Below are 16,752 nucleotides of genomic sequence, written 5' to 3'. Positions count from 1 at the left end.
CCCCGTGATGTCATTCACCACAAATTCATCCATGCAGCACCATACACTTTAAAAACATCATTATATAAACAAAATACCAACAAAAAACGAAATTATTTTGAAATCAAGCCTCAATAGCTGTCGATATAGTTCGTATGTTCTCCATAAACAGAAAAACATCAATTGTGAGGCGTTCCCCACTATCAGTGCCAAAAGCACCTTCTGACTTGTCTTGACTTTGTTGTAAGTTCAAAGCCTTTAAAGTGAGAGTTTGTGGAATGCGCCCTGCTAATTTTCATGCAAAGTTATAGACCTAAGAATACTAGAAAACTAAAATCTGATACAAAGTATTTTAAATAGTTAGTGGTCATAAGCAATTGTATTACATTTCCGCTGCAATATAAAGGTGTTAATGGCTCACTTAAATCATTTGGATTTAACCACACCATGTCCTGTATCCCCAATGCAGAAAAAAACAACAGACATGCAGTTGCTTGGAAAGTTTTTCATGTGTAGAACTCTAGCTCACTAAAGCAGTAAGACTAGACAATTATGCAACACATCCTCATGTACAAAAGTCCATTGTCATGTGTCTGAGACTAGAAATGTAGATGACCCATAACAAACAAAACTGATTCTAGATGTTTATACGTCACCCTCTAGTGGTCTAGTTGCGTATGTATCCATGTATCCGTGAAATCCGAGCGTACTTCCTCTGCGAATGGCGAGCAAGCGTACGTTGCGCTCGTTACGTAGCTACGTTGATGAACGTCAACATGGCGGAATCCACGAGAGCCGCCGCTAAGAGTTGATGTGGCACAACAGAGCGCAACATTGACAGTGAATTTGAGCTGGATTAGGAATATTTATTTAAACAGGTTAAGGTATGTAAAATGAGACCCACGTTATTTAAATTGAACGGTATTGTACTTTGAAATTACGCGAGATACGCCACGCTGGCCCATTAAATCATACATGATGCGTTGCATCATCCAACGTGTGTATAAAGAAAGTTGCATCAAATCAAGAAAGATAGAAGTGTTGTTCTTTATTGTGACTGTTTTCTGTGATTCAAATGTTATTATTACTATTGACAAACGTTAATTATATCTTTTATGAAAGCTTTTTTTGTTTGTAATCTGTATGTTCTCATTTAAACCGATGACATATCACGGTCTTGATCTCCTGTAGCTATTCTCTGGTGTGTGTATTACAGTTTTCCTATTGAATTGAATATGCGAGTTGGGATTGGATCAAGTTTTGTTTGCATTCGCATTTAAATACACTCGTGGCTGTGGTCAGTTATTGTGTTTTTGTCGAACAATGATAACTTATGTAAATAATGACTTTCGGGCTTAACTTGCTTGATAACAACCAGCATCTGACGTGAGTTGAATTGATCAAACGAGTTGTATTTTCCTTATTTCCATTTCAGTAAAACAGACTAGGTCGCCATGTATCTTCACAGACTGTTGACATGCTCTCAGCTTTTAACAAGAAGACAAAATGCTCTGCAAATCTCCAGAAGAGCTGCTTCACAAGGAAAGAGTAAGTGTTGATTGTGTATCTGTTGCCACGTGAATCCAAGTTTGTAGACAACCTGTTTCTTATTTGTGTAAAACTCAATCAGTAATTGACAAGGAATCCAATAAGGAGTTATATAATGTTCCCATTCAACACATTAACATCAGTCACGATTTACTACATGTTCATCTCTTTCATTCACTGTATACGTGATTTGCTCAGGCTTTGTGCGGTCAGTGGCCAGATGTGTTGTCTTGCTTTTGCTGATGTGGCATCCTTTACTGTGTCATTTTCTGGTGGGGCTTCGATGGGTGCTGTACTTTGTGAGTGGTTTGTCCCATATTTCTGGCTTTATTGCTTTAAAGGAGTGTTTCTCAAAGTGTGGGGCGGGACCCACTGGTGGGGAATAGAGACATGACAAGTGGGGCGCGACAGATGGGTGGACATTTTGTCATCTCTATTATTTACTTTATTATTGACCATACACTTAAAACTTAAGATTACTTAAAACAACATCAGATCGCAAAGAAAAGAAAACTCTGCACCCGCAGAGAAAACCAAGACAGACAGTTGACCTTATTACATTTAGTCTTTTTCTTTTAGCAGACGTTTTTTTTAACCAAAGCGTTTACCATTTTGTTTTTGGCTATTGGGGACAGGTGGGGCTCGCACCCCTTCCTAACCTCCAAAGTGGGGAATGGCAGGAAAAGTTTGAGAAACACTGCTTTAAAGGGATAGCTCACCCAAAAATTAAAATTATTTCATTATTTATTCATCATCCGAAGTCTTCCAGAAGACTTTCTTCTGCAAAACACAAAATATATTTTGTAAAGAATGCTGGCCTCTATTAACTTCCATTGTATGTGCACAAAACCAATAAACATTTCTCAAAATATCTTGTCTGTGTCCCTCAAAAGAAAGTCATATAGGCTTAAAATCACGAAGGGTGAATAAACGATGACAGAATTTAAATTTTTGCATGAATTTATAATCTGTCTCTGTTTAACTTTTGCAACACTGTGTAGTCATCTGTACACTCCACCCCAAAAATCTAATGTTTGGCGCTTGCTGTTTTCTCGTATTGATGATGATTACAAGGCTAGTGTTCCTAATCTAAAATGGGGTGGGGTGCATATTTTTTTTGCTTGTTTGTGGGTTTAACCTGTTTTGCACAACCCATTAGCGACTCAACTCCTGATCAATGGCACTCTAACAAACCCATCATTCACTCTATCCATCATCACTCCTGGCATGGCTTGGCTCCTCAGTGGTTGCTTTCCTGGCATTATCTCCCTGCTGATCTCTATTCCTCACCATCTCTCACACTCCATGCTTTGCGTCAGTGGTGTAATGTACCTTTTTTTTTTACAGTGCCCCTGGCACGGGGTCACGGTAAGTCGTTTGCCCACCGTAGTGAGCTGCGCCAGGCCAAGAGAATTGTCGTCAAGCTTGGCAGTGCTGTAGTGACCCGTGGTGATGAGTGCGGCCTTGCTTTGGGGAGGCTTGCTTCAATCGTAGAACAGGTAAAGATGAAGGTCATGAGTTGAGGCCTAGCATTGCACAGTTTGAATTATTTCATAAATGTGCAGTTCGTAAAGGGTTGACTGGAATCATATGCATGATTGATATTTTGAAAATACAGTCTCCTCCTTTTAAAAAGTCAACAATTTCTGGGACAGTAAATGATCCTTAGAGATTGTGGCCATAACGATATTACAATATTTAGTATGTTAAATCGTAATTTACAATAATAGGTCTGTTTATAATGTGTAGTTGTTGGCACATTATGACACTTATTGATGGATTTAGATCATTTGTTAAGGTGGCGATGCTCCAGAATCAGGGTAGAGAGATGATGATCGTGACCAGTGGCGCTGTAGCATTCGGAAAACAGAGACTGAGGCATGAAATTCTCCTCTCGCAAAGCGTCAGACAAGCTTTGCATTCAGGCCAGAATCAACTTAAAGACATGGTGAGAGTGCTTTTATTGAATTGCATTAATTAATTTATTGCTTAACATCACAATACTGAGATCTATTGATTGAAATGCATTAAAAAATACAATATTACGGGTTTTTTTCAACTTGATTCTTTTTAAATATGAAAAAGAAAGATCTAGAGTGTTGTTTCTTAATAAAATCTATTCTGCTCAAAATCTCTCATGTGGTATTTTATGTACCTCTCTATGTACAAAATGTCTTCAGACTGAAAAAGGTTGAAGACCATTGCATTAATATATTCCTTGCTATGTTCTCACATGCATATTGCTTGAACCCATTAAAAGTCCATTTTATATAATTTAGCTATTTTACGAATTGCAACCAAAGGCTCACTCCACTGCTCCCCTCCCTTTTGTAGCACTACGGTGACTGACACGGAACAAAGATTTCGTCACGTTTTTCGCTTTGTCTGTCAAGAGCTATTCTAGAAACAACATTGTGAATTCCATGTAAGGGGACCCGTGGTGTACGTAGATCGAAATAGCTCATTCTAATAAAAACGTAAGGCTTCATTATGTAAGGTACACTAGATGAATAGGTATACATCTCTGAAGACATAGTTAAGTATATTATATTGTATTTCTGTCAATAGATCCTGCAAAGAATTACACACAGAACCTTTAAGATTACCGTTGCAGAATGTATTGCATTATATTATGTCATCACTCACAAGTTTGTTTTTGTCAGGCACTGCCAGTTTTGGAGGCGAGAGCCTGTGCTGCTGCCGGTCAGAGCGGTCTTATGGCTCTGTATGAAGTAATGTTCACTCAGTACAGCACCTGCACAGCACAGGTACACAATGCACAGTCATATTCACAATGAACCTAGAAAGCACACATACTGTACATGCACTCTTTCATGGGTCGTGTTGCTGTTTCAGATCCTGGTGACAAACTTGGACTTCCACGACGACCAGAAGAGACGGAATCTAAACAGCACTCTCCACGAGCTTCTGCGGATGAATATTGTGCCCATCATCAACACCAACGATGCAGTGGTGCCTCCCCCAGAACCCAACAGTGACCTTCAGGGGGTAAATGTGGGTAAAAATGACTGAAAACTGCATTCTGGTCACCTGACCTCTATCCTTTCTAGAACCGCATGCTGGAAACAATGCAGAGGCTTAATGTTTGTCTTCTGCACTGTTTCAGCTTGAGGGTTTTTTCTGTTAATGTTGAATCTGTAAGGGAACCAACGTGCGCTTGTCTTTGGTGTAGATCTATCGCTTACGTTCTGTGCACATCACACACTGGTTGGGGTTTTTCCACATTTGTTTAGTGTAGAATAATTCAATCTGTATCTATGGAATATATTTCTGTATTCTATATTCTAGGTTATCAGTATCAAGGACAACGACAGCCTCGCGGCACGGCTTGCGGTGGAGATGAGGGCAGATCTTCTCATCGCTCTCTCTGATGTAGAGGGTGAGATTGCACATTGACAGTTTTTACTTCTGGTCTTAAGTTTATGTTTTTCCTGTAGCTGGGAGTCATGAATTTCAAAACAAACTTGATATCTTTGAAGCACTGGATGCTTCAGATAAAAGCGTCGGCTGAAAATAAGCTAATCAATAAATAACTTTTGTCACTCTGCAGGACTTTACGATAGCCCACCAGGGTCCGACGACGCCAAGCTCTTGGACACATTTTACCCCGGGGACCAGCAATCCATTACCTATGGCACAAAGTCAAGAGTCGGGATTGGAGGAATGGAAGCTAAGGTGCCATTGCGGAGGATATGTGCAGATGTGTGCATAATGTGATTGTTTGAAATTAATTCTTTATTTGTAGGTGAAAGCAGCTCTCTGGGCTCTTCAGGGAGGGACATCTGTCGTCATTGCTAACGGAACGCACCCCAAGGTCACAGGTCATGTGATCACTGACATTGTCGAGGGCAAGAAAGTTGGAACTTTCTTCTCCGAGGTCAAACCAGCGGGTGAGTGTCTCCCATTCCACTGATCGCTTGCTTTATGGCAGTTTTCTTTGTCCTTGTGACCTTAAATCAAACAAATGACTAAAATGACCTTAAATGACTAAAGACGCATCTTTTCAGCCAAGCATTCACTTAATGCAACATATGCTGACATTAGATATTATTTACTAGAATAATTTAATTTATTATATAAAACACCATGTAGCGTGTTTAACCTTTTTGGGGGTTTTTATTTTTTTTTAAATTTTCCCCTGTAAAGCTGCTTTGGAACAATGCAAATTGTGAAAAGCGCTATATAAATAAAGTTGAATTGAATTGAAAACAGGGGTGCTTCAGGGCTCAGTGCTTGGACCGTTGCTCTTTTCCATATACATGACATCCCCAGGTTCTTTCATTCAGAAACATGGCTTTTTCTATCACTGCTATGGGATGATACACAACTCCACTTGGCATTTCAGCCTGATGATCCAACTGTTTCTGCACGCATTTCAGCATGCCTGAGTGACATTGTTGTCTTTATGTTGATCCAATTGTTTCTATTGTTTACCTCATTTGTAAGTTGATTTGGATAAAAGCGTATGCTAAATGTGAATGTAAATTCCATGTCTTTTCATCCCCAGGCCCCACAGTTGAGCAGCAGACAGAAATGGCCCGCACAGCTGGCAGGGTTCTTTCTTCCCTGGAACCGGAGCAGGTTAGATATGAACTTCTAAAGCACTATTAAATTATTGTTTTTCGAAACATTTGCAAGTGATTTTCATATATTAATTCTGGTGCAACACCTTTTATTGTGACAGGCCTACAAGGTTTTGTAAATAGTAAATCCTTTTTGGTTTTAAAAAGAGGGTGTGGTTGAAGTTTGCAAGATGGAAGCTGTTAACCAAACTGCTGAAATCTTTTGAAGTACTTTTTGTCTATGGACAGCATCCATAACAATCCATCTACTGTATTATTAAATCCATTTTAACTTCCTTAATTGAAATTAATAGGAAACATATTTACAGTAACACATTTTAATGTCTCTTGATTTTGTCTGTCATTAACAACATCAATATTTACATTACATTAAATCTTAAGCGTACTTTAAAGTGTTTTGCTGGTTATCGGCCTATTTGCCCACAGAGGAGTGACATCATCTGCATGTTTGCCGACCTCCTGACTGAGAGGAAAAAGGAAATTTTGTCTGCCAACAAAAAGGATATGGATATAGCGATCAACTCGGGTAACTTGTTTTGCAGTGAATACTACTTGTTTGAATGCATACTTTCATAATACAGTTATCACAACTTTTTTGGTTCTCATCTGGTGATATTGCAGGTCGGATGTCTCCAGCCATGATAAAGCGACTTAGTTTGTCCTCATCCAAGCTGAACAGTCTGTCCATCGGTCTGCGTCAGATCGCCGTATCCTCTCAGGACAGCGTGGGCAGGGTTCTGCGCAGGACCCGCGTGGCGAACAATCTGGAGCTGGAGCAGATCACTGTGCCCATAGGAGTACTCCTGGTCATCTTTGAGTCCCGACCAGACTGCCTGCCTCAGGTTTCCCATTTATAACAAATATTAATCAAAACATAAAGTGTAAATTATCCAAATTTGCTTTGGATACAAGCATTGCTTAAATTGTTTTGCTTACACAGGTTTCCGCTCTAGCCATCGCCAGTGGCAATGCTCTTTTGCTAAAAGGTGGCAAAGAGGCCGCCAACACAAATCACATTCTGCATGAACTCGCCCAAGAAGCCCTGTCCATTCATGGAGTCAAAGATGCCATTCAGCTGGTAATTTTTAAACGCTTGTGTGTGCAGAAGTTGATTTAGTCACATGGCATTATCTGTCTTCAGTCACCCTCTCTGTATTCAGAGATGTCACAGATACTTTCTTTGTGTGTTGCAGGTGAGCACACGTGAAGATGTGGAAGATCTGTGTCGTCTGGAGAAGATGATCGATCTGATCATTCCCCGTGGCTCTTCTCAGCTGGTCAGAGATATTCAGCGAGCAGCTAAGGGCATCCCTGTTCTTGGTCACAGTGAGGGGATCTGCCATGTTTATGTGGACCATGAGGCCAGTATTGACAAAGCCCTCAAAATCAGTAAGAGTGCATCCTAACATTCACATATAATCGTGAGCTGTAAAGTTAGACTATTTTGAATATTTGAAAGCATATGCATTTTGAAAAACTGAAAATAGTTTCGAAATTCTCTTTAAATTTGTTCTGTGGCTGTATGTGCTTTTTTGAGATTCATGTATAGCTTTTGTGTGTGTATGTATATATATATTGCTGATGTTGCGGGTTTATTATGAACATTGTTTTATAGCTGATGTTGTAGCTGATATATATAGCTGATGTTGCGGGTTTATTATGAACATTGTTTTATAGCTGATGTTGTAGCTGATATATATAGCTGACGTTGCGGGTTTATTATGAAAATCTTTTCCAGTTCGAGACTCCAAATGCGACTACCCTGCAGCCTGTAATGCCATGGAAACCCTCCTGGTGCATCGGGACCTTCTCAGAACTCCTTTGTTTGATCAGATCATCGACATGTTGCGGACAGAACAAGTGAGAGCTATATCTCTATATACTTAGTTTCCCCAAAATGACAACTTTTACATAGATCTGTGCTCAGGCAACACTTTACAACTGCTGTTCAAATTGATACCGATGTCTTCAATCATGTAGGTGAAGATCCACGCTGGTCCTAAGTTTGCGTCCTACCTGACCTTCAGCCCATCAGAAGTGAAGTCTCTGCGCACCGAGTATGGGGATTTGGAGTGCTCTATTGAAGTGGTGGACAGTATGCAGGAGGCTGTGGATCACATCCATAAATACGGCAGCTCACACACTGATGTTATAGTCACAGAAAATGGCAAGTGTCAATGCATTTCACATGCTGAAGAAAATTATTAATATAATCAGTTTAGACAAGATGTTGAAGTGGCGATATTGGGAGCTGTTGTAAACTTAAAGCATTTTAAACGCTACACTGCCATCTAGTGGCAAGATTGTTTTTGCATTTAAACACTATCAGTATCTTAACAATAATAGGGCATTTTAAATATTTAATATTCTATACAATATAAATATATAAAATAATAATATATTTTTTTATTTCTTTGTTAGTTAATGCATTCCGTTCCTTCTTTAAGGAAAGAAAACTTAATTACTTTTAAGCTAAATGTATGGGTGAAACACTTTGTTCATAACACGTCTAACTCACAATAAATAAACGTCAAAAAGAGAAAATGTGAAATAATTTAAGGAACTCGTTTCTCACTTATAACGGATGTTATATGGCCTAATAATGCACAGCGATTTTGTTTCAGTCAAATTCAGATCATTTTAAAATGTTTGCATAAGAGAATAAAGCAGATTGTTTTTGTTATGGTGTCATGAATTGAATTGAAAGATACTTTTATAAAACTAGTTTATCATATAGCTTTTACTTTTGTCATAAACTTTCATCCAAAACGCGTGCAGCTACATTATGTGCAATATACTATGTTTCGGGAAATCATCTTTATATTATCTTTGTAGAGGACACAGCAGAGCTGTTTTTGCAACAGTTGGACAGTGCCTGTGTTTTCTGGAACGCAAGCTCACGATTTGCGGATGGATATCGCTTTGGCCTTGGTAAAACCCCTTTCATGTTAGTTTCTTCAAGGTTTAAATGTCTTCTTCTAATCCCATATTGACCCTGTGGTGCTTTGCAGGTGCAGAGGTCGGTATAAGCACGGCCCGTATTCACGCCCGTGGACCTGTGGGCTTAGAGGGGCTCCTCACTTCCAAGTGGGTCTTACGGGGAGACGGCCACACGGCTGCAGACTTCTCAGAGCAGGGCAGCATGAAGTTCCTTCACGAGAGCCTCCCGGTCGCACAGCTTCTTCCCGGCCGCAGAACCTCCAGCTAGAAACATTTAGGAAAAGCATCCATAGGCGAATTCCTTACAACTTACTGTCTTTTCCATCAAATCTTCTTAAAGCGACACCTCTCCCACTTCAGGAAATGTGTTTGGAATGAGCCAGACACAGATAGGAAACAATTTAGTGAAGGTATTATACTTATCAGAGCTTTTACTAGCTTTCAGTGTTTGCATTGCCAGACCAAACTGCAGTGAAGGTGAGCCATTCAAAATGTTTGTTGAATGGACAGTTGCATTTTTCCATATTACATTTTTCATTTTCAGATTTTTCACTTGTTATGTTCCTGGCTTCTTTTGCGCATTGATCATGTATACTGTAGAAATGTATTTGTCATCGGTGTAAAATTGACCCTGGGGTGTACGGCCTTCATCCTGAATCGCTGCTGTGGGCCTTGTTGTTAATGTTAAAGTGCTGTAATGCTACAAAAAGGGTAAATGGTGGTATACAGATTCTGAGATGTTTACAATTTTTATATGTTGAATAAACTTTTTTTTTGTATATTTAAAAAATATTTTTGTACATGCTTTTGTAGAACCATAGCACACCACTTGAAATGTTAAAGATGTTCGGAGAAAGATTAAGTCAGCCTATCAGAATGCAGGAAAAATAAGAAGGCAACAAGCCATTTTGAACTTGATTATTAATCTTTTTTAAAGTGCGTTGTAGTGTGAGAAACATCAAGAGGTTTTGCAGTAGGGGGTAGGTCTTACCAAGTACTAAGTGGGACATGGAACAGTATAAAACAATACTACAGAGGATTAAGAAGAGGACGCGAAGAGACTGAAGCTTGCCACTGCCTTTCGACTCGGGAATCTTTTTTTTCTCCAAAATGCTCAATGAGACATCATCAAAAAGAAGATCTAGACATGGAGAGAAATAGAGACTTATTGATGTGTTATTGTGTTCCAATGTCTGTCGGGATGAAAAAAGTTAAAATAAATTTTGTAATGATGAGAATGTTACTGCCAAAATTGAGAAAGATACACATGGTCGTAAGAAATCTAAATTACAACTAAAATCGTTAACAGAGTAAAATAATTCTCACACTAATGTTGTTCCAAACCTTTATGCCGTTTTTTTCTGTGGAATATAAAAGAAAAAACTTATTAAAGATATAATTGTTGCATATCACTTTAAAATGATAAACATGAACTTTCAAGCGTCAAAATAAGCCAGCCCAATTTATTATAATTGTTAAAGATTGTTTATAAATTGTACATTTTGTGTTCCACAGAAGAAAGTCATAATGGCTTGAAATTATGTAGTTTAGGAATTTATGATTAGTTATAATACAAAAACATGTTACAAACTTTGTTGCATTGAACCTTCCCATTTTTTATTTAGTAATGGTTTGACTTTATATTATTAATTTTCATTTTGGGGTCAACAACTCATTTGCTATCATGCCATCTGTGATGTGATGGACAGTATATGACTTACTTTCTTCAGATAAACACAACTACGCTATGTTGAAAACCTCAAATTTAATTGGTTCTTGCAAGCCTCGTGATTAAATAAAGTTTTTGTCGTACCTTCATAATGTTTTAGTCTCAGATTTAGTATTTTGATTTAATGAACGTTTTCTCTTGCACACCTATTGTTTCTTGGACTATGGTTATAATGAATGTGTGTGCTTTGTTGGAACTTTGACATGTTTTATATGGACATAATGTATATGTTAAGCATAAGGAAGGGGTCAGACACATCTGGGATGGCTAAAGAGTAAGTAAATTTTGTGAACATTTCTATTTGAGCTATTTCTTTGTACTTTGTGAAGATTCTTGGATTATGTTCAGGAGAAATTACATCTGCTATATAATGTTTGATTTGATATTTGAGTCAATTGGGTATATGGATGAGATATCTTGTCAAGGCTCACTTTGAAGGCTTTGGGCGCTTGAATATGAAAATGAAAAAAGAGTCAGTCTCAAGACGGTCTCATGGCCCTTGGACTTTCACAGCGAGTCAGTACAGCTTTAATTGAACATTACTCGGGGGCCAAAACTCATATTTTTTGTTTTTCCTTGATCTTTCGAGACTCAAACTCATTCTCTAGAGATTTTTTCAAATCAATAATTAATGCTCAATGTTATTTATTCATTTGTATCTTTGCCTATTACAGGATTCTAATTAACAATTTCAATAATTGATATTTATCTCTAAAAGGCCTCGGTATCCACGCCTTATAAAAAATACATGAACTGAGATATGGACTTGGTTTTGTGTTATGAGAGTGCCGCATGCTTGGGGCTAAGACCAGGCCACTTTGACTTTTCCGTCTTTGAGTCTGCACTACGCTTGGATATGCCGCTAAAACAGGCCTCTTTTATGGTCCCTAAGCGCCCGCTTCACACTATGTGATCTTTAAAAGACTTCTGCTCTCCCTTCCTTAGATTCCCCTTTTTTGTTCTTTAATAACTCTGTTCAAAAAAACAAGTCGGTTTCTTTAATAATTTTCTTTTGTCTCACAAGATGACATCATGCAATACTAAGCAGATATAATGTAACTGGACCCATTACGCAAAATAAGAAACTATAGTTGAGCCACCTACGGTACTGTTGGTCAGAGCCCACAAAAGACATTTCATTTCAATCAAATTTATTATCAGTTGTTGTTGGGAAGGGAGCTGTTAAAATACACATCTTACTAGGTCAACAGTGCTGAAGGGGACAAATATCCCTATTAGGCAAAGCTCAACATCACAAATACATTTAACAGATTTACAGACCCCATCACCTTGAGGTGAATGTAGGTCGCACATAGTCGTGGCATAGACAGGCTGCTATTGACACATTAGGAAAGGGATTGTGATATTTGGGATCTTCAGTTGAGGTCAGTCACACGTCGCAGGGAGCCGATGTTAGGGCTTGGACTGCCCCACTCGATGTGCCTCCTGTATTCTCCGGGGCGCAGGAAGAACTGCCGGCCAGTGTAATTAGGGTGCTCGTGGAGGGTCCAGTAGCCTTCCATCACATTGGCTGAGGAGATCTCTCCATTGTGGAATCTCTTACGCAGATCTGGGCAGTCTTCATTCAGCTCCATCGCCTGACCACCGAAATCAGAGCGCTCGAAGATCTTCATCCTATATTTCCCCTTGTACTTGGTAAGACACAATCAGAAATACGGAAATCTTTACATATTGCTAGAAACTTTCCCAGCTATTGAAAGGCAACACTATTTATAAACATATCAACATTATGGCCCTGTAGTGATATTAATTTTTTTTATCTGACCAGCCCATTACAGAAACGATGGCTGTGTGAGTTTGTTTGACCAATAGATACCCGTTCATTACTTCAGGTAAAACTTCACTATTTTGCTATGACTTTGCAAATCTGCAAAGTTCTCCCAAAAGTCAATATTATTTTATCATTTGCTCACTCCAAACCTTTCTTTCTTTAAAACAAAAGAAGATATTTTAAAGAACGTTGGGAACCAAACAACACTGGCCTCCATTGACTTCCATTTCATGGACAGAAAACCACACTGACTTTTATCAAAATACCTTATTTTGTGTTCTACAAATCATAAGTCATATAGGGCACAAGTTTGAATAAACGTTGACAGAATGTAATTTTTGGATGAACTATCTGTTGAAATTGTTCATGATACAAATTGTATTCATAACCCTATGATACTGTATCATAATGCACACTCTTTAAATGGACAGATTTGGAGACTCACTGGAGGAACCATGCGGCAGGAACGGATGCAGTCGTTGAATCCAGCCCAGCGCTGGAAATCAGGATATTCGCCTTTGGGCAGCATGTACTGGTATCCCGCATAGTTGGGCTTCTCGTAGGCCACCCAGCAGCCACTCTCTACACGGATGGAGTTGCAGCGAGAAAAGTAGGACTGCATGTCTGCACAGTCTCCAGCACACTCATATTGACGGCCCTGGAAATTCTTGTCTTCAAAAAAGGTAATCTGTGTGGATGGTTTTAATAACAGGATTACAGATTTAGAGGAACATTTTTCAATCATCAATTATTCAAATCCTTAAAAATATTTCCTTTATGGCTTTGCAACTGCAAACTCTCTTCAGTATTCTCTCTCTCTCTAGCGTTTATTATTTGAAATATAATTGTATTTAGGTAAAAGGGCCTCAACTCCACAACCACGTATGTTCACTTACCTTGCCCATTGTGTCTGTTCTTTGAGTGGACCACACCATTTCTGCGGTCAGGACCTCTTTATAGACCCGGCATGGATCAGGGCTTTGTGTGTGATTTACAGAACTGTCTTGTCAGCACACATGCTCTATAGAGTTCACATAACTGTAGATCTGGCAGCATGTGTTCTCCTTTGTGTTTTTACAGCTCTCTCACCAAAGACACCAGACAGCATCACTGCACTTTTTAGTGTGGGACAAAAAAGTTGCAAACTGTGCTTTTTTTGTGTCAGGGCTTGACATGTATACAGAATGCTGTGCACTTGCATATGGCAAATTAATTTATGAACAAATTGTAAGTTGCTGCTAGAGATGTGCATGAATTTATATCAACTTTTTGTCAGTTTTATGTTTTGGAATGAGACAAAAATGAATTCTTCCATCAAATTTGGATTTGGAGGGATGCACAGAAAATTCTTGGCCGAAACCGAATAAAAATGAAACCCTTGGCCGTATTTCTTCAATTTATTTAGCCAGTTTTTTCAATACTGCATTAACCGAATGGTCAAAATGTGCTTTTTCAATTTTGTCTTGCTTTTCAATATAATACAATATAACTTAAAATAAAATTGAGCAAATCAAGTAGGCTAAATTAAAGCAAGAAAGTGAGCCTTCTCCTTTCCTGAATTGCCTACATTGGGCCTATAACTGACTGCTGTCGGAATGTACTCATACTCTGTAACCCTAAAACAAAACGCTCCATTAAAAAAAGTGTCATTCAACATTATAAGCTAAAAATATGAATAAACGAAATGAAATGTAAAACGCGACCACTGTAGGTTAAAGAAATTTTACTCCGGCGCGGCAAGTGTCTTTCTCTGACACTTATGACAGTATATGCTCCACACACTGCCTACAGGTTGGATAGACTTATGAAGTGCATCTTGTTTGCTCTCCTACTCTTTCTCTCTCTCTGCGCTGGTCACAGTTTGATCATATGACACGTCATGTTCGTTAAGAATGTATTCGACCGTTTCACTTATTCGCCCGAACACCATTTTCGGTTGCCAAACATTCAGTGTATCCCTAAGGTGCAATCATTATTATGTTTATTGGGCTGTGGATCAGTGGAAACAACTGGCAGAACATTTTATAAATGTACAATTTAAAGTGAAAGTGAAAAAATAAATGTATACAGCTTTTAAAGAGTTTTAAAGTCTTTAATGGTTATTAAAAAAGAGATTATGTTTACATAACACTGCTTCTCATTCTTCTGAAAGAGCCGATCATGGGATTCATGCAACCCCAGTCACCGCAGGCTCTGTACTCGCCAGGTCGCAGGAAATACTGACGGCCTCTGTAGTTGGGGTGCTCATAAAAGGTCCAATAACCCTCCATAATATTACAGGAGTAGATGCCGTGGTTGCCAAAGCGGTCGTAGACATTGGGACAGTCTTCGGGGAACTCCATCATATGTCCGTTCATTTCAGGTCTGTTGTAGATTCTCATGCGGTAACCTCCTCTGTACTGGTTTTTGGGGAGAAAAAACAACAGTATAAGAGATTTTGAGAAATAGTCGGGGTATAATTCAGAGGACTTATAGGGCACAAGAGCAACCAGTTGTCATAACATTAGGAAGGGAAAACCGAAGCTCTGCCTTCTTGATGTTTCTGCAGAGACTAAATCCTTTGAACATGACTTCTTGCCGTAAATGTGCAACTTTCAAAGATTTCAAGTAGACGTTTAGTCATTTTGTCGAACCAGCTCTAGTGACAGTGTAGTGATTCTTCCACTGCCAAAAAACAGAGATGAATGGAATGATGATGAGCATCGGAGCGTGTCTTGCTCCATTACAAATAACCTAATCTCCAGGTGGACCTGTGAACCAGTTTTTTTCCTGCATATATAAATTACTTCAAAGGGCTCATTGACTGATGTTAGCTTTTTTAAGACTGTGTGGAATAAAACCCATCAGTTTGATTGACTTACAGGGGGGAACATCTGACAAGATCTGATACAGTTGTTGAAGCCCATCCAGTTGTGGAAGTGAGGATACTCCCCACGGCCCAGGACGTACTGATAACCCATGTAGTTGGGCTTCTCGTAGCCCACCCAGTGACCTCCCATGACCCGGATGGAGTTGCAGCAGTTAAAGTGCCTGTAGGTGTCAGAGCAGTCTTCAGAGCACTCATAAGAGCGTCCCTGAAAGTTGTAGCCTTCGTAAAAGACGATCTGTAAGAATTAGAAAGAATTAGACACGATCAGCTGTCAATGATAATGCCAGAAAAAGCCTAAAATAAAATTTACATAATGTAAAATGTACATGTTTTACAACCGACATGTAAATTTGAAGTCTATTTCTGTAATTAGATTTTTAGAGTAAAATTTGTTTTAATTCACAGAATTTTGCTGTTATTTTTTTAAAAATATTGTTAAAGCGGTTAAATTACATTTTACAGCGCAGTTTCCAAAAATTACATAGTTCTACAGTTTTTTTTACTGTGTACATACTGTGTACATACAGGAAAAGTTACAATATTTAATTGCTGAATCCTGGATTTAGTTCACTCCAGACACGAATCGTATGTCCATCATATACGTACGTGTATTTGAAATGGCAAACAACCCCTATGTTTTACAAACATCGATTTTATACAGCTCGCTTCGCTCCAGTGTGACAGCGAGCCGTGCTCGGACCTTACCTTCCCCATGATTGCAGTTTAGGAAAGTCCTGGCCGTTCTGCCGTACTGCCATAGAGGTCCCGGTTGACCTTTTATAGTCATTTGCAAATGTATAGATACTGCTGGCAGAGTCACGTCACAGAGACTGTAGATTACCTTTGAAAACGTCACCTATTATTCACTTCTCTAAAGACAACTAAAGCCACTCTCTCATTGTTGCAGAATTCTAGAGTTTACCCTACAAATTCCGCTCATCTCATGAGCCTTGGAAGCCCACTGTCGAAAAAATGATCAGGCGCTATTATAATGGCATTTGTTGTGTATGTGTAAGAACAGCATGTAAACAATTTTAACAAAATGTATATAAGTGTTGTTTGATTCAAAGGTCAAAGAATCGAATGAAGAGTCAGATTTCCATTTGTACATGTATGATTCTTAACTTCATAACTTAATTTAGCATAACATAGCTTTTGTCAAAGAACACTGAGCCAGCAGATAAAATAACTTCATCACAGGATTTTTTAAATCCCTATATGGCAAAAGTTTTTCTCTATAGCTTTTTTTTATGTCATCATCAATCATGCAATGACAGGGAGACACAGCTGT

General features: G+C 38.8%; 3 protein-coding genes across 4 annotated transcripts; 1 reads left to right on the top strand and 2 right to left on the bottom strand.

Annotated features, from left to right (window-relative positions):
- Positions 1-702: 702 nt before the first annotated feature.
- Positions 703-10,888, top strand: aldh18a1 (aldehyde dehydrogenase 18 family, member A1). 2 transcript variants are annotated; one of them, XM_079476090.1, is made up of 18 exons: positions 703-863; positions 1,415-1,527; positions 2,875-3,026; positions 3,326-3,475; positions 4,191-4,295; positions 4,384-4,542; positions 4,837-4,927; positions 5,099-5,223; positions 5,294-5,438; positions 6,056-6,129; positions 6,558-6,657; positions 6,753-6,973; positions 7,072-7,209; positions 7,325-7,520; positions 7,870-7,991; positions 8,112-8,298; positions 8,967-9,062; positions 9,143-10,888. In XM_079476090.1, the coding sequence occupies exons 2-18, from the start codon at positions 1,434-1,436 to the stop codon at positions 9,337-9,339; spliced, it is 2,352 nt and encodes a 783-aa protein (XP_079332216.1). In that variant the 5' UTR covers positions 703-863; positions 1,415-1,433; the 3' UTR covers positions 9,340-10,888. The 2 variants fall into 2 exon arrangements, with proteins under 2 accessions (XP_079332216.1, XP_079332217.1); XM_079476091.1 differs by lacking the exons at positions 703-863; positions 1,415-1,527 and having other exon boundaries at positions 2,910-3,026; positions 3,313-3,475.
- crygmx (crystallin, gamma MX) lies at positions 10,855-13,640 on the bottom strand. Its single transcript, XM_079476092.1, has 3 exons — positions 13,489-13,640; positions 13,038-13,280; positions 10,855-12,452 (listed from the first exon to the last, which is right to left on the bottom strand). The coding sequence occupies exons 1-3, from the start codon at positions 13,525-13,527 to the stop codon at positions 12,177-12,179; spliced, it is 558 nt and encodes a 185-aa protein (XP_079332218.1). The 5' UTR covers positions 13,528-13,640; the 3' UTR covers positions 10,855-12,176.
- An 869-nt stretch (positions 13,641-14,509) lies between these two features.
- crygmxl2 (crystallin, gamma MX, like 2) lies at positions 14,510-16,295 on the bottom strand. Its single transcript, XM_079476714.1, has 3 exons — positions 16,167-16,295; positions 15,454-15,696; positions 14,510-14,991 (listed from the first exon to the last, which is right to left on the bottom strand). The coding sequence occupies exons 1-3, from the start codon at positions 16,173-16,175 to the stop codon at positions 14,713-14,715; spliced, it is 531 nt and encodes a 176-aa protein (XP_079332840.1). The 5' UTR covers positions 16,176-16,295; the 3' UTR covers positions 14,510-14,712.
- Positions 16,296-16,752: the final 457 nt, after the last annotated feature.

The sequence above is a fragment of the Barbatula barbatula genome (genome assembly GCF_947034865.1).
Source record: "Barbatula barbatula genome assembly, chromosome: 16".
Taxonomy (NCBI): Eukaryota; Metazoa; Chordata; class Actinopteri; order Cypriniformes; family Nemacheilidae; genus Barbatula; species Barbatula barbatula.
Note: the sequence above shows the minus strand (reverse complement) of the source record. Positions and strands in the feature narration are given on the sequence as shown.